Raw genomic sequence first — 23,772 nt, 5'->3', positions numbered from 1 at the left:
TCGAAATCCATTTTCATAAAAAAAAAAATCTTTCTTTTCTTCTCCAGTTCCACATTTTCTGAATTAAAGAAGAAGATCTAGGAACGAGGAGCAAGGAACGAAGATCAAAGAGAAAAGATTTTCTTCTTTAATTCAACAAATATGGAACAAAATCTTCTTCGCCATTCGAAATCTTAAGAAATGTTCTAAAACGCTTACCTGTATGTAGCCGTGTGTGTTGTTGAACATGTGACAATTGCTTGAATCGTCTATCACAATAGGAACATTTGTATGGTTTTTCGCCGGTGTGAACGCGAATGTGTTGCACCAACTGGTGATTGGACGAGAAGCTCTTCAGACATTGTTGACATTGATGTGGTTTAATTTCACCGCTGGCGCCCATAATGGCCGGCAATCCGCTGATATTGTTTGTATTAATGGCAGCAGCTAGCCCACCAGCATTGGCGCTATTTCCACTGTTTGTACCGGCACCGACACCACGCTGTAGATCCCGAGCATGTTGCATTTGCATCGCACTCTTATGCATGAAAATCTGTTTATCGAAACACGAGTAAAGAGAGAGAGAGAAAAAGGTGGAAAACGCAATTCGATTAGAACGTGTGTTATTGGTCCAAACTAAAAGAAAAAAAAAGAGAAGCATTCTCAGGGGTTGGAAAGAGATGATTTTCGATTTGAGTTCATTACAATGAACTGGTCAATGTTGAAATCAGATTTCAACTTTGTTGTTTTTTTCGATTTGCCAAAGACTTCATGAGATTGTTAGATATAAGATTGATATTACCTTTGCTTTTCAAAAATTTAAATAAACCTTCTTCGATCACAAAAATTCCAACAAAAAACCAAGTAAATCAAACACAAAATGATTGGAATCAATTAAATAATGTGGTTGTTGACATGATCAGCGTGCGTGTTTGAGTAATAAACTAGAAAAGAGTCGGTGGTCAATGAGTGACGATGAGTCACTATGAATGTGGTTCAATTCCAGCAAATGCGATCATTGCATTGCGGTGAGGAATGAAAAAAGATTCAATTTTTTCACCAGATTAAAGTTATCTTTTCAAATGCGAAATACATATATTACACCGAGTGATGAGAATATGAGCATTGGTTATGCGTTTTTTTTCTCGTTGCAATCGTATCTAAATTATTGTGATTACTCGGCAGTTTTCATATTTCAGGCGCGCTGCTATGAGAAAAGCCGGAAAAAAGCACTCGCGTCGAGTCCGAGCGAGTGCAAAAAATCAAAGAAGAAATAAAACGAATAGAAGAAGGCAGCAGAGAGAAAAAATCGTCGAAATTAGAGAGTGCACATTAAATTCAGTTCAATTTGCGCACACAAACACAGCAAATCGCGAACGAAAATATGCACACGAAAAAAAACGAGTGAGCGAGAGAGAGAGAACAACAACAACGCACAAATTACGATTAATCGTTTTTGTACTTAAGCCAACATGTACACACAGCCCAGTTTGCAGCACGGCCGCCTTTGAGTTTCGGCCGAGGCAGTAACGAAAAAAAAGAAAGATAACGTATGTGAATGTCTTCGTGTACATGGAGCAAAAAAAAATAGTGAAAAAAACAGAACCAAACGAAATAATTCACCAGGAGTCGTTGTTTGGCGTCTAGATGTGCACATAGTTTACTGAGCTCTCCACATGTGAATTTGATTGTGTGTGTGTGTGTATTTGCGAAAGAGTGTGTTCTGCGCAACGGAGACGCCGACCGTCGTCGCTCGATGCGACAGACAAAGACGACGAATGTTGTTGTTGTTGTTCTTCGTTTTTTTTTTCATTTCATAAATATCGTATGGTCGTTTTATCTTGACTTTGTAGATCCAAAAATCAATATAATAAATGTATGCATAGCACCGAACGAGCAAGCACATTGCACATATGCACACACACAATCTATAACGCTTTTACATCGGTGCTCCTCTCTCGTGCTCTCTGGGTCGGTCGCTGTTGTTATTGTTGTCGACGAAGTGCGCCGTTGCTGCTGTCGCCGTTTTTATTTTTCGCTTTTTGAGCGATAAAAATCGAAGAAGACTAGTGAAATGTTCACTTTTACATTGAGAGAAGATTGTTTGTGTTGAGGAATGAGGGACGAAACAGAAATCAGAAGAAAAAAAATAGGAACATTGTTTGAAACTCTTTTTTTCCGTGATTGCTTGCTCGCACTCTCCTCGTCTAAATTGAGCCGATGTTCAGTTTTGTTAACGCACTCAGGGTTCGACCGTTTCCATTCGATTTATATTCACTTGATGTCATTTAAATGGTCGCATCACTCTGATTTGCACATCGCATTTCTTTTCTTCAATCAATTAAATCGAGTTTTTTACAAGCGCCGATCGCGCATTCTTCTCAAGCGACTATCGATGGTGTAATTTACTTGATTTGTGACGGTCGCAGACAAAACCCTGATTTAATTTCATTCGATGGAGTTGCCGTATGATATAGGAGAAACAGAAATAAGACGGAAAGAAAACTTACGAAAGACACGAGAAAACACACGCATACACACACACACACGTATGGATCCCATTTATGCTCATATGAATATGAGCTATGAAGTTAATGTACGAACGAGTACCGCGAAACAAAATACGAGCGCAAAGCGTGCGTTTTATAAATGAATTGAGGATTGAGCTTATACGAGCACTTACTTATGGCCGACTCATGTGCACGGCGGTACAACAGAAAACGAAAGGAGAAGAACGTATCAAAGAAATTCACAAAAAACTCATTAGAAACACGTCCCGAATAGCAAAAAACGCTACAAACGACGACGATGCAGTCGACTTGAGAATTTATCGCATTTGCATTCGCACATTTCCTAACGAAATGAATTCAAAGTTCAAATTGCCGACGCATGGAACATTTGGAGACATTGAAGAACTGCAGCGACTGTTTGCGCTCGGCGATGCTTGGTATGATGCGAAATTTAGCTTCCGAAAGTCAAGGTAATTATGAGTCATTTGAAATGATCAGCGTGCAATCGATTGCAGCCGCAGACTGGAACTGACTCATACGTTATTTTTTTATGAAATAATTGAGTAACGAGTGGGACAAACTTCAACGTATGATTTGTAATAAACGAAGAAAAAAACTGAATTCTATTTATATTGAGAATATTTCGATCACTTTATTATTTGGATACGTTGACGGAGTTCAACATGATTTTTTTTCGAATGTGGGACTTTTGGAGTTTTTTCCGTTCTCCAGAATGCAAAAGACGCCCTTTCGTTTGATTTTGACTATTTGCATGTGTCCAATTTGTTGTGTGGGATGGTTAAAGTGTTCTGTATGACTCTTGCCCGCTAGAATTTTTCAGCAAGCCGAAAAATTTAAGTCAAATTGAGAGACAAAAAGTGAAAATCTTACTTTAATAGAAAAAAGATATTCACTGTGAGATTATGCCTTGATAAATACGCAATAGAACGAGAGAAAGATATAGATATAGATATATAGAGAGAAAAGTGCAATACATGTCTGCCTATATACTGAGTCTATCCCATCGTGGGCGATCCAATACTTTCTATTCCGGAATTTTACATTAAACTTAGAATATTCGATCTTGGATACGGGAAGAAATGAAAATATAGAAATGATCGATTGAATTGAGGGTGTTTGTGATGATCTGATGCACTTTTTTGTCTTGAATGAGAGTGATTTTGTCTTCTTGAGTCTGTAACATTGGAATGCTTTATTCAAAAAAAAGAAGGTTGAACGTAATGTATAAGACAAGTAACTGAAAAGCATCTAACTGGCGCTTTACGAGTCGCAAATTGCAACCGACCCTCCGAAACGTAACTTTTCGAAATTATCTCGCTCTGAGCGTATTCTTAGCGCATATTAAAATCGAATAAAAATTCGTTCGACTTCTTCGGATGTTCGAATTTGAGACATTGAACTTGGCGCTAGTATCGAATGTGTGTTTACGTTGAATGACAAGGTAAAGTTCCTTATTTTGCTAGAGTGTCGCGCAAGTCAAAGATTCATCATGTGAGTAAATGTAATGTTTGCAAAAATAATGTATGTATATTGAAAAATAGTTGAACGAAATGGAGTTAGAAGTGAGCAAAATGAGTAGAGCGAAGAAAAAAAATCACTTTGGGATAATGAGTTTGGTGATTCAGAGAGTTAAAAACCGAGAGAGAGGGAGAGAGAGACTGAACCGTGGCAACAATTGCGAAATAGCGCGTGCAAATAGAAAATGACGACGATGAAGAAGGGGCTCATGTCTATGCTCTGTGTATGTGCGATGTGCGCGCGAGCGATGAATCTCTTTGCGCGCGCGCACGCGTCTCTCTCGTTGAAATGAATTGCGCTATTCTCATTCCGTGTTTAAGTGTTGCCGTTGGCTTTGTTTAATATATTAGAACTTTTTTTTTTCTCTTGTTCGCTCCACTCATTCGGTGTCCGTTTGCCTTTGAGATATTTGCCAGTTTCATTTCTCAGGTCGCATGGTGCATAAATCACTTCTCATTCAGCACTTAGGCATCTGTGGTGTATGTGTGCGCGTTCATATTTCGCACAAATGAACGTTCAATACGGAATTCTTGGTGCTGTTGTTTTTTCCTCTGTACTGACTCTCTATTTCTCTGTACTGAATAATCGTTCTGCGCGAGAAGCGAGAAAGAATGATCGAGCGAAGATCGAATATTGAATGAATTTTAAGAAATTGAATGAAAGCGGTGATTGTTTTTTTCCCCTGTTTCGATTCGGTTTTTTTTTTGTTCAGTTCCGTTGATTTGGGTGAAATGCATTTCACTCATCGGGCGCACGATCATTTGCTCAAGTAAATGCGTATAGCGAGTGAAAATAAAAGGAGGAAGATGGCTATCAGCAGTGAATCAATCGTCAGTGTGACTGACTTTGTTGCTCTTGATGATTGCCGTTTTGTTGCATTTCTCAATTGTGAAAACAAAAAATTGTAAGCATCGATGCGAAATCGCGCAAGAACAACCATCAGCCAGCCAGTGAAAAATAAAAACAGAATCGTTTGTGAGTCGATGTGGTGTCCCTCGGCTCTTGCATCCATACAATCGAATGCGCATGAGTTTCAGTCTTGCTGCGCCTTCAGCGCACACACATTTAACGAAAAAGAGTTCTAATAAACGTAATTGCCTTTTTTCCGTCGCTCTCTCGCATATATGCGGAGAATCCGAAATGCAAAGTCGAGAGCGTGTGCGCGTGAGCGCGCTCGCGATCGACTCTTATTTCGCATTTTGTGTGTTTGCAAAGAGATGGTGATAGACGTTTTGGGCAAGTGTGTACGAGCGAGTGTGCTCGTCGGTGATCTGTGTGTGTGTGTGTGTGTGTGTGTGTGTGTGTGTGTGTCGCGAGAACTGCGCATATATGTGTGTACGCGCACATGATTTGATATAGACAACAAGAGACGGTATTGATATACATTCTGCAACACAAAAACACTCAACGGAGAAAAAGAGACAGAGAGAAACTGAACGAAGAACACAACGCGTTCGCGCGCTCATTCAATATATAGTGCATATTTTTAATATAGATCTTTTCTTAGCGTGCGCGAGCGAACGCTCTTGCGCGCGCGCACACACTCAACAGATCACTCTTCTTTCAGAGCCGAATGCAATATCTCTCTCGCATGGGGGATTCATCGAGCAGTGGCGCGAGCGCGCCTCTTCAACGCTCTGTACTGTACATTGTTATTATTGTTATTATTTTCTGTTGTATTACGTATGGCGTACGAATTGTTTTTTTTCTCTTCTTCTTTCGCTCGTTGTTGCTGTATTTCGTCCGTTGTTATAAATGTGCAAACGCATGCATCTATGTGTTATGTTTACAGGAGATGAGTAGTATAAACGAAAAGGCATTGAACTATCATTCCTTGTCCTAGGTTAGTGCTCTGGAATATATACATATGTATATTTGCATCATTTTTTTTTTCTTCTTTGCTTCGGCTTTTTTTTTCTTTCTTTCGTTATTTCGCGCTTTCTCATTTTTCTTTCTCTCGGTCGGATTTTTTTTTCGTTGTTGTTGCCTTTTTTCGGTGCCTCTCTGTGTGTACAATTTTGCTTTTTTTTTCATTTCGTGTGTTCAATTTTTTTCAGTTTGCCATTCGCCGCGTTTTTTTTCTTCGTTTTCATACGTATTTGCAAGTTGCTTTCGTTTAAAATACAGCCGTTTCATATTGTTGCTCTCTATACTTATAGCTGTGTGAGGAGCGTGCGCGCACGGACGCGCGGTGCGCATTTTACTTTTTTTTTGTTCCATTTGTTATGTTTTGTAAGTGTCTTTTTTTCTGTATTTTATTTTAACTTCAACGAACGCAAATGTTATTTTTTTTTTTTTTCAGTTGTTGTTCTTCTCGTTGATGTTGTTGTTTTTGTTGCTTCGCATTTTTTGATGTACGTGTGTGTTGTTGTTGTTGTTGGTGTAGCTCCTTAGCCAGCCATAGATAGAAATACTTCGCCGAGAGAGAGAGAGAGAGAGAGTGCCGACATTCAGGAAATAGCGAATCGAAATTAATCTAAAAATTCTAAATGTGAATTGCAATAATGCGTGCAAAATGAAAGAGTGCGTATGGAAGAGAAGAGAAAGATCTGAAGAAAAAAAAATGAATAAAACAAATCCGCGCCGACGACGACTACGATGACGACAAGAACAATTCTTTCAATTGAATGCGACGCGCGCGAGTCGAAAATTGTAATTCAAATCATGATAAAATATCCGTGAACGTACAATAGACTAGAGTGGAATGAATGTTACGTTGAAATCGGCAATTTTGGTGATTTTCGGTGAGCTACCTGCAATGTGGGCTCTCTAGTGTGAGACACACAAATACATACTGCCGAGAAACCATGCCCTTGGACAATACGCACAATTCACATTTCGTCGTGTTGTGCTGTTGACCAGTTGTTCACTCGCCCCGACACCGACCGAAACGATTTCATTTCGTTGTGCATTCACTAATTCCTTTGGTATTCGGGCATCAGTCGAGCGCGCGCACGCGCTCACGCACACGAAACACAACAACAATGCAACAACAACAACAAGAAGAAAGCAACCTCTCGATGCACAATGAAAGCCGTTGTTACTCGAACTCAAAGACATGATTGGCGTCGTGGGTCGTTTACGTACTAAGCATGATTGAAATTAATGATGTAAAAAGTACTCAACCGACCAATTGAAAAAGTAATTGAATGAGCACGTCTCTTCTTTCTTTTGGCGCTCACGCTCGCGCGCTCATTCGCAAACACTCGCACGCATTTCGCTCCTTTTTTCCCTTTGTTGTTTGTGATATGAATGAGTTCGATGTTCACGTTGTTCAATTGCATTGAGCGAGAGAAAAATAGATGTTGGTCATCACAGAAATGTGTTTGAGAGAGGAAATGATGATTTTGGCGGAGTTTTTCATAGATTTATCCGCCTTTTTAGTGCTTTCAAATTATGTTATCTTTTTAATCGTTCGATTCTTCTTGAATCGTTTCATTTTTCATGCGCCTTTTTCTAGATTTCTATTTTCTTTCACTCTCTCTCTCTCTCTCTCTCTCTCCCGTTCCCCCATGGACGGGCAATGTCAATGACCAGACCATTTGTTTTGCACTGTTCGCATTCGTATCCGAAATTGTCCTTAACATCAAATTAACACTCTATTTTCGTACGTACGTGTTTGTCGTGGATGGAAGACGACTGGTGACAAACAGAAAAAAAAAATGCAGTTGCTCAAATGGATCGTGTAATCAACGATTTCATAATTCGATACACATTGTTGTTGTTTTTTCTTCTCTTGCGATCGTTCTCGATATTGAGTGTGAATATATTTCCACTATGTGTTGTGTGTACAAAAATCAAGTTGATCACTTCACTTTATTAGTTCAGCGCTCTTAATAGTAACAACAATCATATCAACACTAGCTGTATAGTTCGCGGGCTGTGAATTCTTCTAATTACATTCGATAATCGCTCTCGGTCGAAATAATGTCTCACTTTTCCTTATCATAACGATTACTCTTTTTTTCTTCTTCTTTTTGTGCTATTTCTCTACGCTGTTTCTTTCAAGAAGAAGATTCTTTTCTCACTCGGTACAAAAAACAATCGCCTCGACAATATGACTGATTCAATCATGAACAAAATCATTGCAATTTTAATGAACAAATTTATAATCGGAATCAGTGAATTCATGAACGAAATCCGTAGAATTTACACAACAACAAAAAAAACTCACTAATGCGGTTTCATTAGAAAAAAGCGCACAATTTGACATTGGATTTTAAATTAATTGATGGGATTTTGCTAAATAACCGTTTTAATTGGAAAGAATCGATCGATTTCTAAAACTTTGTATCCGTTTCTGTTTTCTTTATTTTTCGATCACTTTTTAACTCATTCTCAATATTTCTGAACTCATTTCTAATTGAATGTGGTTTTTTGAACGCGATTGCGAGATCACTGAATTTTCCTCGAATTTTTTTTTTTGAAAACGGCAGAAAAAAAAATAGCGCGCACTGTGAAAAATGATCAATGCACTGTGTTTGTTGACACGTTACAAATATCCTTGATTGGTTCCATAATTCAATGTGCAATATCAACCGTTACGTCTTTTTGCCATATCAATTTCGTTTTTGCAATCACTCACTCTCTCTCTCTTTCTCTCTGAGATCAGTCTCAGTCAATGTCTCTGTCTCGGACACTTTTTCTCTCTCTAAATTTAAAACAAACAAAAACAAATTGCACAAAAATTTCGTCGCAAATTCACAAAACTCTCACAGACGAAAATCGCATTTTTTCCACTGTCTTCTTCTGGAGGTCAGAGTGTGATTTGTGTGTGGGGAAATGCATTGCGTGCACACTGCGCTTTGCGATTTTTGTTGATATATATTATTTGGTTTCTCGATCCCGAGATCGGGTATGGAACCGCACACACAAAACGAAAACAAACAAACAAAAAAAAAACGGTTTTATATGAGAGAGACCGAGAGACGAACGCACTAGAAAAATGGTTATAGTCCCGAATAGATTACAAGCAAAACTGCCAAAGCAGAAATTGTGTGACTGAGCACGCGCACGCGCATTTTAAAATGTTTGAAATAATTTTTGCGCTACGAACGTTATAATTAATCCATGCGCGCAAACACACATGTATACACAGACAGACAGACACAGACACACACGTACACATGGCGGCGGCGGCGGCGGCGGCGGCGGCGGCCGCAGCCACAAATCCATGGCTCGGGTACTCAGCACGTACGGGAGAGAGAACAAGTTTTCCACAAAAATCTGCGCAAATGTGTGTAGTAATGCACTCTATAGAATCTTATATTATTATTTTTTTTTCTTGTGCTGTTGTTCGTTTCGTTTCGATTTGTTTTTTTTTCTTCGCTTCTCCTTGTGCAAAAGCAAAACCTTACAATATATTTTTTTTCCTCTCCGCTCATTTTATATATTCTATAGTTTGCCATAAGTTTTGTGTGTTCGCCAATTTTTTTTCCACACTCAACACTCCGCACACATATTCTTATAAGCACCGAGAGAGAGAGAGAGAGATCGCGCATTCGAGAGAGAGATGCGAATTGTAGGTACACGTCGCATATATTCGACGGTCTTGCTATACTTTTTTTCCCTCTATATTTTGTTTCTTTCGTCGCTTTGACTCTCTTTTGCACGCTGCGTTCCGTTTGATTGTAGTGATCGTTAAGGTTTTTATTCTTTTTTTTTCCTTCTTTTTATTTCGCTATTTTTTTTTCTTTGCTTTATTTCGTGTGTTGTTATTTTGTTACTCTCTTGATGTGCATAGCCAAAAGACGCGTACTTCATCGTGGCTGCTGCAATTCTTCTTCGCTTTTTTTTCTCTCCTTTCTTTTCATCTATCTTTTGTGTGAGAGATGCTCTTGTTGTGTGTTTTTTTTTCGCTTTTATTTCAAGCGCATACATTTCTCTACTCCTTCATTCTCGGGCAACAACCAAGACGACGACGTCGGCACTGCGTCGCGCTCCCTATGCAATTTCTGCACACAATATGTACGTTGCCTTCTTTCTTTCTCTTTCTCCCTATCTCTCTTCTCATTCCTTTTTTTCGTGTGTGATGCTGTTCGAGAACTCGAAATCTATGAACTCTATTCTCTATTCCGGCGCATTGTATATGTGTGTATGCTCTGATTTTTCTTTGGAAGTTTCTGTTTTTTGTTTGCGCCCATTCCGTTAGATGATTTATACAAATAACCGCCGCGTACGGTACGCGTGTGAGTGTGACTGTGTCGCATGGTACTCTATGTATGTGCGATGAGAAGACGAAAAAAATATTAAAGAAAAGCTCCGCCATACGCAGCTCTTTTTAACTACTCCGAATTAGTTTATTTACCCATAGTCACATAACATTTTAGCAGTGTGTGTGTGTGTGGAAGATTCTCACTTCATAAGCTTTTCCCATCGTATCTTTTTCGGTATGGAACACAGTCAAGATATTTGTAATAATGAATTGGATTTTTGTAGCAAATTTGTTTGCGTTTAGGCGAAAATCGCGCAGAAGAACCATTAAATTATATCCTATAATGGTAAAAATCGTATAAAAATGAGCTTGTATAGAAGATTCTTCAAGAAAACACTTTCTTCGTTGAAAAACAAATATTTTACTGGTTTTTTTCTCATGGAAGAAAATGTGTGTTGAAGAGTCGATTTTTTTTTCCATTAAAAATGAAAACTGAAAATGTCGAAAACAGGAATGAAATTCAAAAGAAGACCGTTTGGTTGGGTTAAGAGTCTTTTGAGTGTATTCTTGGTATTCTTGGTGTACATTCGAACGGTATCGATGCAAATATCAAAGAATACTTCAACTCTTTTGGAAGAATGGTGCATCAAAATACTGTAATATGAAGTTTTCTGTCGAGCAATCTATTTATTGATGAAAAACGGAACTTCTAAGGTTGAAACCAATTCACCAGTTTAAATCCCTTTTCGACTGTTTTCCTTTTCCAACTTTTTTTCCTATTCCCTTCAATTTCTCATGAATTCAGCTGAAATTCTGCAGAGAAACTTCTCAAGAAGTGCTAAATGAATGTCCTTTTCATAAAATGAACGCGATTCCGTTAAATAGACGTCGGTGTTCTCAATTATTTCCGGTGGTGCTCAGTGTCAATGAAAATAGCCGGTTAACGAAGGCAGTCAGTTAAAGTGCAATTTGTTGCATGTGGATAGTTTTGAATGAAAATAGAATTCGCTTGCAACACGTTAAATACGTCAGAGGAATAAAGGCAATGAAGGCCAAATGAATGCATAGTTGGCCAGCTCAAAATGTTTGGTGGCTTTCTCCAAACGAAAAAGTATAAGTGATAAGTACCTCTATAATGTATGCAAAAATAATTGCGAGCATCTTCAACCAAATCGGTTGAACCGATTTCAATGTGGTCGGTGAAGAATGTTGTACCTCGTTTCTGAAATGCGTCTCTCTCTCTCCCTCTTCGTTGGTGTTGCTAGTGCAATACATTCTATCCACCAATTACTTCATGAATAATGAAAAAAAATCACTAATTTTCGGCAATGAATAATGCCGGCAAAACGAAAGCTCATGGTTCGCACCCGCGCTTGTTTACTTCATATTTGCCTGCCTTATAGCTTGTTTCGGGAATTTTTATGTAATGCCATTTGTCTCTATTTCTCTCTCTCTCTTTTACTCATTCACTCGTTGTTCTTATTAATACCGTTTATGTGCACGATTGTTTCTTTCCTACATTCATTCGTGTATTTTTGTTCTTTTTTTTCGTTCAAATTTTCGTTCTCTCCTATTTGTGTTCTCTCCTCTGGGTCTTTGCGCGTTTGTTTGCCTCGTCTTTGCCCAATGAGATTGTTAATGATCTTTTCTACGTTCGCTCAACTGATTAGTGTTATTACGATTTTCTGTGCGCTATATGTGTGTGTTCGTGTTGTGTGTGCGTTGTTTTTTTTTTCTGTTGTTTTCGCTTGCAGTTTTTGTTTAGCAAGTTCTCATATATTCACGCGTGTATGTTATACTAATGCAATCGAACCGAATGTTGTTTGTTTAGCATATTTTGCTCGCGCCTTGCCCATGATGTCTACGTCTTTCTTCTCTCTTTGCGTATGTTTGTCAGCCTTTTTCGGTATATTTTACTCGGTGTTTCATTTTTCACTCGTTTCGATATATATATACACACTATACGGCGAGTATGTGCCTTACTAAGTACACTTTTCTAACAGTTCTTTTCGCTTGTCGACGTTTTTTTCCTTCTTTTCTTTTCTTTCGGTGTTCATGTTCTGCAATATCAGAAAACTTTCGAAAAATGTACACACATCACACATAGAATATGCATTGCAGGCTAAGTGTGTATCCCTTTGTGCGCGCGCGCGCGCTCTATTCTACGCGTAGGACGAAACGTACAGATCGATATTATATGCAAATCACGCACACGAATGCATCGCAAGAGAAAAAATAGAAATAAATCGCATTTTATTTAAACTAGTTTAGAGGTTAATGACCAGTTTGTGGCTCACTTTCGCAACACACACATCCCATTGCATCACCTAAAGAATAGGATATTTAAGTAATGCGAACCATATCTTTCATTATCATCTTGCCCTTTTTCTGAGCCAAGTCTATTTATATTACCACTAGCGAGGATTTTGAGAAATTGAAAGAAACTGGTCATCGAAAATTGATCATGAAATCGCGTTTTTTCCATTTTTATCTTTTCTATTTTCTCGATTAGTTCATGTGGAATTTATTCATGCTTTTATACTCTTTACTTTTCGAATGAAGAGTATTGGTTTTGAGTGACTCTTTTTAGAAAAATGTAACAATGCGAAAAATGTTGGTTCGAATTTCGAACTACAAAATCAATCGTCGGCTCTTTTGCTTGGCACAATAAAGCACCGTTCAATAATTTTCGTCTATCCCACTCATACATTCGTTGTCCATTTGCAGATCAATTATTTAAATTATCATCAAATTATTTCATTTTGTTGTCAGCCGCTATGATAGCTTCGAAAGTTTCAAAATCGAAACAAACTCAAATCCATTCAACTCTTTCATGGCACTTAAGATCATACATTCTTATGTGTTTTTATATGAAAAAGCATTTTTCGCCGTTTAGCGTCCAGGAGAAATTTTAGTTCCTGCTATTTAATGTAGATTGAATTACGGTCAATCGAATAGGGTGACATTGATTGTTTTGACAGTTGTGGTCATTTCAACTCATTTTATCGAAATTCAAATAAAAAAATGTCAAGATTTTGCGCTTCCACTCGTTCCAGACATTCATAAACGTTATGCCAATTTCGAGCCATTTTCTAATTGCATTCATCATTTGATGGTTAATAAAAGTCAATTTAAAAAATGCTGCAGTTGATTTGATTGAAACAAAATAATCGCACAATATTAAAAATGCAGAATACAAATGGATCTATTCAAATCTAGCTCGAACTAGATTAAAAACTTTTAAAAAATCCATCCAAAATAAAACCAAAATGCGAAAGAATTCCGGTTTATGCCATGACTTAGAACTCGAAAATGTGTTTATTCTCGTTTGCTCGAAATTCATTATGGAATTTTGTGGATGGTTTGCCATAGATAGCGTTATTGCATGAGAATGGCTTTATAATGAAATTATCCCGTGATAAAGATCTAGCGAATAAAAATCGTCGGTTGATGTTTTTTTTTCTGTATATATTTGTGAGTGCCAAGGTCCTTTGAAATTGGTGGAAAAGAGTGTGTACATTGCAACGTTAAGTTTGAAATGCTCGAAAAATGCGAATGGAATGAATATGCTCGTCGAAAACAAAAGCCAGCAAGAAAGAAAGAAAAAACGAGTAACAACGAACGACAATGAAATAAAGGCAGTAACTGTAAGCAGCGTGAATGCGCATATCCCTGCTTTCGAATGCGATGTTTGGCGTTCGTTTGGTGCCAAGCGAAAAAAAAACAGCCAGACCATTTATCTACGATGATTCGCGTTCGGTTGTGAGCTGGGCATGTTCAGGACGACTTATATATATGTGTGTTGCATGTAGCCCCGTGTAGTTTTTGGTTGGTTATTTTCTTCATTTATTTATTCCAATTTTTTTTCTGTTGTTCCTCCAATCTATTCATCCATTCGTGTCGCAATTTTTTTTTTGCTTTTGTTTCGTAATCATTTTGTGCATTTTCTTCATTCCCGGAGAATGCGAAAAAGAACGAAAGAGAGATAGAGACAGAGAGAAAGGGAGAAAACAGAGAGGACGCGCGCGCTTGAGTATGTAGGCAAATAAACAACACGCCCGTACGGTTCGCACGGGTACATAATATCCATCCACATTTTTACAGAGCTCTCGAAAAAAAAGCACGACGGGCGAGAGAGTGCATAATATAGCTGTTGTCCGTGAATGCCAAGTGCACTTCTGAGGCTTGCTGGCGCACAACTACCTTCGGTTGTGCGCCTCAACAACATAAAGCAGCCAGTTGGAAAGAAATCATTGTGGCTCTAGCCGGGAATGTGGACGAAAGCAAAGAAAAAATTGGTGCAGAGCTCGCAACACTCGGAGACACTCGGCCATGTTCGACAATAATCTCCATCGGAAAAATGCATTCGGGTACATTTGCTACATCGAATTGGCGAACACGATGCTAGAGCGGTCTACGGAAAGGACAATTTCAGGTGAAAAAAAATGCTTTTGATTTGATTGTATCATCATATTTAATGGGAATGAATTTTTTTTTGTCCAAAAAATAAAATGCCTTTTAGTCCAACACTTTCTGATGCATTTTAACTTGTTTGGAAGTAAATTTCAGAAGGTTTCTTTGAACAACTTTTTCTTTTCCATTTCCATTTCTCCACTTGATTCTAATCTCATTAATTTTCCCATCTAAGGTAAAGAATTCTCTATAGACCATGAGATCCTTCTTCATGTATCCACCAAGCGCTCCACTTGCTCTGCATCTCAAAATGGGGAAAGAGCGAGAGAGAAATCGGATTTTTTCTTCTCTCCACAAATTCATAACATGGAAAAAATGTACATCGCTCATACATAAAACTATGCAGAGAAAGCACATGGCAAAGGGCGCACGCCAATGGAGCAACATCAAGACCGTGTCCAGCCAGTTATCGGTAGCACGGACATGGAAAGAATGTGTGTGAGTGTGTATATGTGTGCGCGCCTCCAGCCAAACACCACAGCTTTATTAAAATGAAAGTGGAAAAAAAACACACGTTACTATTTTTCAATCGCCACTATTGGTCTTGCTAAAGAATATTCTCATTCGTTTGCCACGCGCACATGTTGGAATCGCTCCTTGCGCAAAAATCCTATTTTATCTCTGTTTCATATCGTGGTGCAACTTTTTCACCGTGCAGCGCCAGAGGAAAAGTAGAAGAAAGAACAACTGAAGACAGAACAAACAACACGGCACACACGCATGAACACGATACACGATACACGAAACAATGTAAGGGCGATTCTTTAAGACAACTTTTTAACCTTTCGGCGTCTTCAATGGGTGTTTTCACACTTTTTCACGAAACGCTACTCCACTTATGTGCATTACGAATTCTAAGCAGGTCTTCGGTGTGTGGTGTAAAGTTCGAAGCATTATCAGAGCCGTGTAAGTGGATTCAAGATGAGATGAATTTGAAGTGTAAGGCGTTCGGGACGTGAATTTTGCTTCTAGTTGATTTTTGTTCTTCATATACCACAAACGCGCTTGTTCATTACGTGCCCATCACTTCTTCTTCATTTTTTTTTTTTACAAAAGTGATGCAACTCTTTTCAAAAGTAAGTTTCGAAAAGAGGAAACTATAATCTAATATACTAAAAAAAAATAATTGCATTTTGAATGGAAGTGATTGAAAAAAACATTTCTTCTTTTAACCGCTTGGCAACTGAGACCTCTTGGCAGCAGAAAAAAAAATCTGTTCTGTTTTCGTTCGAATCGAAAAGGTAAGCAAAACATCACTATAAATAACAACTGGTACAGTTTAGTGAATGTCATCAATCATCTTCTTAAATTTCATTTCGGAATTCGTTGCGCCGTTGAATGAGGCGCACATCACACTCCATGTGTGTCTTTTTTTCTTGACACGTACGTACAAAGTTGCCCCAACCGTTCTCTATGTTTTTTGGAGGTAATGTCTTACAGGGAAACTTACATGTTGAAGGGTTGCGTATCGCGCGTATCGCTAACATAAATCTCGAACAGGAACAAACAAAAGCGTGAGCTGTCTCATCTTGAGGAAACACAACCGAATCAGAATGAGAATGTTCTTTCACTTCTTCGGTTGAAGCGTAGATTTGAATACGCATTCAGGTTATACGAATTATGTTGAACGAAGATTTCGGGCGTTTTTTCATAATTACACAAAGTAATTGTAGCGAAATATGATTTTAAGGAAGCGTTTTTTCTCATTAGTTTGAGTTTTTTTCTGCTATAGTCGGATCGAAATGAACTCGGTGTTGTGATTATTGAGTTGAAATACAGGTTTTTTCGGTTCCCTTTTGAGAACCAAAGACTATAATCTCTGGTCTTTTCTTGAGTTCCTGTTCGAATTCCAATCATGTTTCTTTGTGAAAACTTTTTTTTTTGCTCTACTCAGGATGCGCGTCATTTAATCGTTTTCCGATGAAATCCCTTTATCGAATTAAAATAACACAACGCTTAACTCACGGGCATAATTGCGGCGAAAAGAAGTCGCTTTATTGGCATTTCATTTTAGTAAGAATTTTTTCGGCTTGCGCATCGTCTTTTTGTTTACGAATATAGAACAAAGAAAAAAGGGATAAGTCTTGATCTGTTCATTATGTGATGAGCAAAACCAAATGGTCGCTCGACGCGGTTGAAAAATTCAACGGCGGTTTCAATGTAATCTGCTTTTTTCGTTGTCAGAGAAGGACAGAGAGAGAGAGAGAGAGAGTGAGAGAAAGTGAAAGAGGAAGAAAGAAGCGGGTTTAGAGTCTGCGAGCGTTACTTATGCTCATTTCAATGGTGTACGTGACGTATGGTGACACATTTAACGCGAGCCGTGGATTTCCGCTCATTTCATTGCCGCGAGCCAATTTCGTGCCCATTCAATGATTCCCGTTTTCCGATTCGAGCTCATTCATTGTACCCTCGCACACAATAAGGTAATTAAACTTCATCGCCTTTGATTTTCTTTCTTTTATAGCCATTTTTTTTAGGCACCGCCTTGATTTTTCGACGTCTAACGCAATAAATCTGCGTTTTATTTTCGTTACTTTTTCACAAATCTTTCGTTGGGAGTTAATTTCCGCATTTCCTTATTGCCCAAGTTTAATTTACTGGCCCAGATTAGGAACGTTTCATCTAATAAGCCATCGACCTGAGCGGCTTGAGCCAATCAAAACACTTTTAAGATTTTTCTTTTATTTTAGTTACTTGTTAATATCTTAAAAACAAATACTTACGCGTTTCTTATCATCGGAGTCCGTGAAATTTGAGAAATTTCCCCATTTTTTCAATAAAATCATGTCATTTTCAACATCTTATTACTCATTTTTCAGATTTCTGATCGATAATACTACCAAATGATAAAAATGGTCAAACCACACGCACACAACTCCAAAAAAGTCAACAACATTTTCCACATTTCAAACCAATGACGTATAAATGAAATCGAACCCAAAAGATGTTCAAAAAAAAGGAAATTTCAACGGAAAATGTGATTTGAAATGAACTGAAAACGAACTAAAGACTTTTTTTTTCTATCTTCGGTTTATTTTTGATTTCAAAAGTCGTGTGGAAGAGTACTATACACAACGGAAGAGATGCCAACTCACTCGTTGAAGGGTTGACCAGCATTCTTCTAGCGTACGTTCGCTAATTGCTGCTGCAGCTGCACTATTTGGCCTTGATAACTGCAACTGCACACATTCAATTCACATGTTCAATTGACAGATTGGATTGAATTTTTTTATTGATTTTTTTCGTTCACGTTCAGTTCCGATTGTGATTTTGTTTGTCGCGCGCGCATTTTTGAAGCAAATAAAAAAAAAGAGAAAAAGAAACATATTGGCTTACATGAAACGGTTATTAGATGGAATGGCTTTTTACCAAAATCAAAATGAAGAGGTTTTTGTTGGTCAAATGAAAAATTTCAACTTTGAACGTGGGAGAAATTAAATTGAAATAAGTAGAATAGATAGAAAAATCGATTTGAATGGAAAAAATGCATTCTTATAGGGAAAAATGAAGTAAAATTAAGAATCATAAATTATCAATTCTTCAAATAAAATCAGAAAATTGAATCAAAATTCTAAGGAAAATCAAAATGTTTTCGCAATTAAAAGGAAAGAAATTAATGGGCAAATTGGTTGAAATTCAGAAAGGAATAAAAAACAAGACGAATAATTGCAAATGATAAAGCAGCGATTAGACAAACAACATCAGCTGAAGTTGCGTTGATTCTCGATGTTCAAATTGGTTGACATTTCATTCAACTTATTTTTTTTCTCTCCATTAAATACTGCCCGAATTTCATTTTGAAACACTGCCAGACAGAGTCAATCAATGGACAGAGCCAAATAATGAGTCAATTATTAACTCAATCCATAGATTGGCCTCTCAATTATTGGCACAACATATTCCGTGTTCAATAAATTGGTTTAACTATTCCCAAAACCCAATGTAGTTCAATGGACTTTTTCGACGTTTGAAACTTTTCACAAAAAGACAATTTTCCTTGGATTTTTCTAATCTTTACTTATAAGTAGACTAATAATCTTTTATTCTTCAACGAGTCAAATGTGATAGTCTATCACCACTTAGATAGATAGTTGAAGTTTTATGATGATAGTCAATATCTAAATTTGAAGAATTTGTAAAAAAACTTCTTTTTTTCCACTCACGCGCAGAAACTTGAAGTCAATTTGGTTTGAAATTTAAAGTTCAAACCAAAATATTTTCAACCTTAAATCGACTTTTTTTTCAACTAATTCACAACTTAAAATATCCTATTTTCACAGCTAATTTCATTTTATGCTTGAAATTGAATTTTTCCTAGGAATCACACATTTTGCCTGCAAAAATGTAATCCTAATGAAAATCCACAGATTCACAGCAAAAAAAAACTAAATGCCAAACTCATGTTTCAATCTTGCTCACCATACGAAATGTCCCGAAAATGTTCGTGGAAGCGCTTGGTTTGGTATCATATGATGGAGCGAGAATGCCGTCGGCAAACACCAATCTAAATGTGAACTTTTCAAACGCTTCGACATAAAAAGTGACACGCTCTTGATTACCGTAATTAAATTGTGTGTGTATTATTCAATAAGGTGTCTTCTACTTGCGTGTTTTTAATCTTAAAATGGTCACAATGGATTAACCACCTTCCGCTAAAAGTGCATGTGCATTAATCGACCCCGTCAATCAACCCGACACAGAGAATAAAATAAAAGAAACCAAAATACGAAAAATCATAAGCCAGAAAACAGAAGAAAAAGGAAGAAAGAAAAGAAAACCATCGAATGAACGCCAAACAACTGAAAATGATAAATAAAAAACTAAGAATAAAACAAAATTGTGTGTTGTGTTTTTGGGTGAATGTGAAATTTAATAAAATCAAATTGAAAATAAAATCAAAACAATTGTTAATAATAATGGATTAAAAATATTTGTGCTTAGATATGATTAAAAGAAAATCACTTGTAAATTAGATTTCAACATAAAATTGCGGATGTAAAATCAAAATTAGCAAAAATTGGTCAATGATTAATTTTAGCTCCGCCCTTACAATATCCGAAAAAAAAACGCTTTTCGCTTCGAACAGCGAAGAAAACTAATTGCACAATACATGAAATCGAATGCAGTGAGCATGTTAACATTTAACGTGCGGTGCAGTAGTGAGTGATGTTATTGTTGTTTCTAAAATTCATTCTATATTCGATAATATCAACATAATTTCAATAAAATTGGTTATAATGCAAATGCACAGCCGATTACGCTGCAATTTAATCCAAACACCATTCAGAAACACTCACTCACTCACACACACACACACACACACATGGATACCAAACACACGCATGGGTTTTGCTCCCCCGAAAATGCATTATGCATGAATTGTGAATGGCTAACTCAATTATTGCATTTGATTTTGACATTAAACTTATCACAAAAATGCAGATAGACAAATTTACATTTTCATCGTCGAATGCCGTGTCCTCGTTGTCGACCGTCATCTTTGCTTTCGCCGGCTATGGGACTGTGTGGATGGCTGTTATGTGATTATCAATCGTTTAACTGCAAATCGATCGTTCTCGCGCGCGTATACACACACAAACGGTCTCAGCCCCCACGCGCGCTCCTTTCTTCCTTCCCGCACACTCGCCTTTCTAACTGTCTAATAACCGTTCAACTGTTTTATCGGCAGAGTCACTGAATGTCATTCTTGGTGAGCGCAGAAAAAAAATCAGTTTGAAAATTCACTTGACATTTTATGGACTTTTAATTCTTTTTCGCAATGAAAAATGTTCGATTTTTTAATCGATTTCAATGTTCACTCAATTTTCAACTTTGATTGTTTTCAAATTTAAAAATATATCGCCGTTCGCTTTGTTTTGTCTTGGCCAAAAATTCAGTTATTTGCCGACGAGTTTATTTTTATTCAAACTATTCAACTAATTACACCGTTTTAACATTTTAACGGAGAAAATAATCACAAATCGCTTTTTGTTCTAAAAATGTCTTCATTCAACTTTTTTATTTCACAATTTCTTGACATAAGAAAGTGTTTGAAAAAATTTGTCTTATTTTATTCTTGGGTATTTTTTTTTCTTTCAAAATTGTTTTCGATTCAACAATTTTCATTAAATATTTCGTCATACACCAAAAAAAAATGTCTAATTCACTAGAAAAAATATTCAGATTCATAAATTTGTACTTAATATTCACTTTGATCGAAGAAACAAGAAAAAAAACGGTCAGATCGTAACACTGGAAGTTTTGTACCGCAAGAAAAAAAATTGGTTCTTTGAATTTATCGTCGTGTCTTGTTAGAAATTCAAAAATCGAATTGGAATCAAACCGCGAGTCGAAAAAAATCCAAAATTATTATAATTTGATAGATCCAATAAGAAACGAATGCGAAGAGAGTTAGAGAGCGCACGTCGTGAAGTGTCGTCGTTTCTCATTCGACAGTCTTAATTCGAATGTGCTTCTTAGTAGGTAGTGATTCAACGACTGAAAAACTTTTTCTATTTCGGAAAACTCGATACGTCCTTTCAGGATGGCAGCGTTAACCCTTCTGTTAAATTTATTCAACGAAATTCAACTTATTCTTTAGATACACTTCTCTATTTTTTCTCTACTCATTCTCTCTATACCATCGTCGTCGACGTCGTCGTGTGATTCGGTGAGAGTTGGTTTGCTGCTGCTCACTCCGCAGCACGAAAAATTTCTTCTGCTTTTGCTTTTTTCCTCGGGTTGTATATAATTATATGTATATATCAATGTGTGTATGTGTGTGTGTGTGCATGAGCAACCGGAGTTGGATAGAATAAAAAAAGAGTCATTAATTTTGAGTCGAGGAAAAAACGTCGTCGCTTCACTCGGGCTATGGCAACGAACACACACAGAAAGAGAGAAGCAGCAACAGCAACGCTGCTTTCGTTCGCTGCACTTCGAGAGATCCGAAAAATACACAAAGAAATGAAATGCAATGAAAAACAGGCACAATCGCACACAATTATCAAAAGCGTATGATACGACGACGACGACGACGAAGAAGACGTACGATGATGACGACGACGATTCAGTGAGAGAACGCTTTCGGAATCGGTGGCCGTTTTCACTAAGCAACCCATTCAACCAGCTGCAACAAAAGTATGGAAGCGACGACGAGGAGAAAGAGCAAAGCCAGAACAGAGAGCAAGAGAGATAGAGAGCGAGAAAGTCCTGTGAATGTTTGTGAGCGCAATTCGGTGTGTGCGTGTTTTTTTTTCTCTCCCTGTAAATAATAATTTTTATGATACTCTTCTGCGCTCCAAAGAAAGCCGAAGACAACGTTCGCGCACAAATACACAGAGCGCGCGTCGGGACGGAAAGAGCAAGAGACAGAGAGAACGATGTTAGAAATACGATAAAAGGCGAACCGAAAAAGAATTAAAAATGTGCACGAACGAACGAACGACAACGAAGTGGAAAAAAAGCAAGCGGCGAAAAGAAATCGGCGCGCTCGCACAGCCCGACAGAGAAATAAAAAAAAACAAATAAATAAATAAAAGAGTTTGTAGCGAAGCAAAGTGCTGTGGCCGAAAGCGAGATGGAATGACAGAGAGAAAATAAGGGAGAAAAATGCCGTTTTTAACGATGTCTTTTTACCCCCGGTTGCAAATATAAAATGCCCTTCTTACCACACAAATACACACACACACATATATCTCTCTCCTACCACTCTGCTCGCTCCGTACCGCTACTACCACCACTCGCTTTCGCTTAACAGCAACAACAATAGCGGCCGCAGCAGCAGCAGTATATATACGGAACGGAAATACGAAAGCTGAATCGAAACGAGAAATTCTTTTCTCTGCGAGAGGCAACATTAAGACCAATCGGGCGACCAACCGACCAGCACATGCAATGTATATGTCGTACCCGAAGTGGCAGCAGCAGCTACAATAAAAACACTGTAGCGCTGATACAATAGCAAGCGGGCGAGCGAGGGAGTGAAGAGAGAAACGTGAAGTCAGAGAGCCAGCTAACGACGATAAGAAAAAGAAACCGCTTCGCTTTCGCTTCCCTCTGTGTATTTTCTGTGGAACGCAAGAAAAATTGCATTTCAACTATGATTACATACACAAATACACACACACACACACACACACAGTGACACTGGTCTCTCGCTTGCTCGCTCGCCCTATCGGATTCTCGCTCTCATTTACATCCACTTTTTTATCGAGAGGAAAAAAAACCCAACACATCCGCTTCGAAACCAACACATTCGAATCGAGCAAAATATATTTTATTAGCTGAGAAGAAGAAAACTAGCAGGCGAAAAAACGCCAGCGACTGGCAACAGAAAATGGGAGAGAAAAAAAATCGTGCACATTCTCCACAAATTCTTAAATATTACGAATGGATGGCCTGTGTGTATGTGTGCATGCGATTGTACGAGTTCGTCGATTCATTGCGTCGTTCGGTCGCTTGCTCGCTCACTCACTCGGTCGTTAGGTTGGTTTGCTTTCTCTGTCGCTCGTTTCTCATGTGGTGGTGCTTGGTGTGTTACGAAAGCGCACCGAGAACAGGGAAGGATAGCTCACAGCTCAGAAAAGAATATAATATCCCATATTCGGTCGCTCTCTCTCTCTGTATTTTATTATGTACAATTTATTCCACTGTCGTTTTTTCTATTTTGTTTTCTACGGTTTGCTATGTACAATTTTAAAAATACATCACAAAACCTGCACAAACATATAGCCATTCTTTTGGCGTGTGTTCTTCTCGTTATGTTTTTTTCTGTATGTCTCTGTTCCGTTCTGTTCTGTTAGATGGAACATTTATTCGCTTTCTTTCTTCCTTTTTTTCCGTTAAAATGCGCGTTTCAGGAAAAATGAGGGGTAGAAAGGAAGCGCACTTTGCTTAGTTAGATCCAACCAACACACAAAGGTAACAACATCGAATCAACCAGTCTTGAGAAAACCAATCGTATTTTCGGACCAACACACACAGACGCCAACCACTCTCAGTCGGTCTCTGTCGCGCTTCTTCACATTCTCATTGATAGATTTATGTGCGAAACATTTTTACCAATTGCAACGATGTAACTGTTCAACCGAAAAGCGCACGCTGAAACAGAACACT

The 23,772-nt window shown here is 37.8% G+C and overlaps 1 protein-coding gene across 7 annotated transcripts in view; it reads right to left on the bottom strand.

Annotated features, from left to right (window-relative positions):
* The window catches only part of LOC129575280 (transcription factor mef2A), a 72,732-nt gene that overhangs the window by 26,742 nt on the left and 22,218 nt on the right, over positions 1-23,772 (bottom strand). For 6 of the 7 annotated variants that reach the window (XM_055458540.1, XM_055458546.1, XM_055458542.1 and 3 more), the window contains exons 7-8: positions 17,727-17,834; positions 199-532 (exon numbers count right to left, since the gene is read on the bottom strand). In XM_055458540.1, coding sequence (XP_055314515.1) covers positions 199-532; positions 17,727-17,834 — 442 coding nt within the window. The remainder of the gene's footprint in view (positions 1-198; positions 533-17,726; positions 17,835-23,772) is intronic. The other variant, XM_055458544.1, reaches the window with a different exon arrangement.

The sequence above is a fragment of the Sitodiplosis mosellana genome, unplaced genomic scaffold (genome assembly GCF_009176505.1).
Source record: "Sitodiplosis mosellana isolate CC-2019 unplaced genomic scaffold, AAFC_SMos_1.0 Smas_scaffold_6166, whole genome shotgun sequence".
Taxonomy (NCBI): domain Eukaryota; kingdom Metazoa; phylum Arthropoda; class Insecta; order Diptera; family Cecidomyiidae; genus Sitodiplosis; species Sitodiplosis mosellana.
Note: the sequence above shows the minus strand (reverse complement) of the source record. Positions and strands in the feature narration are given on the sequence as shown.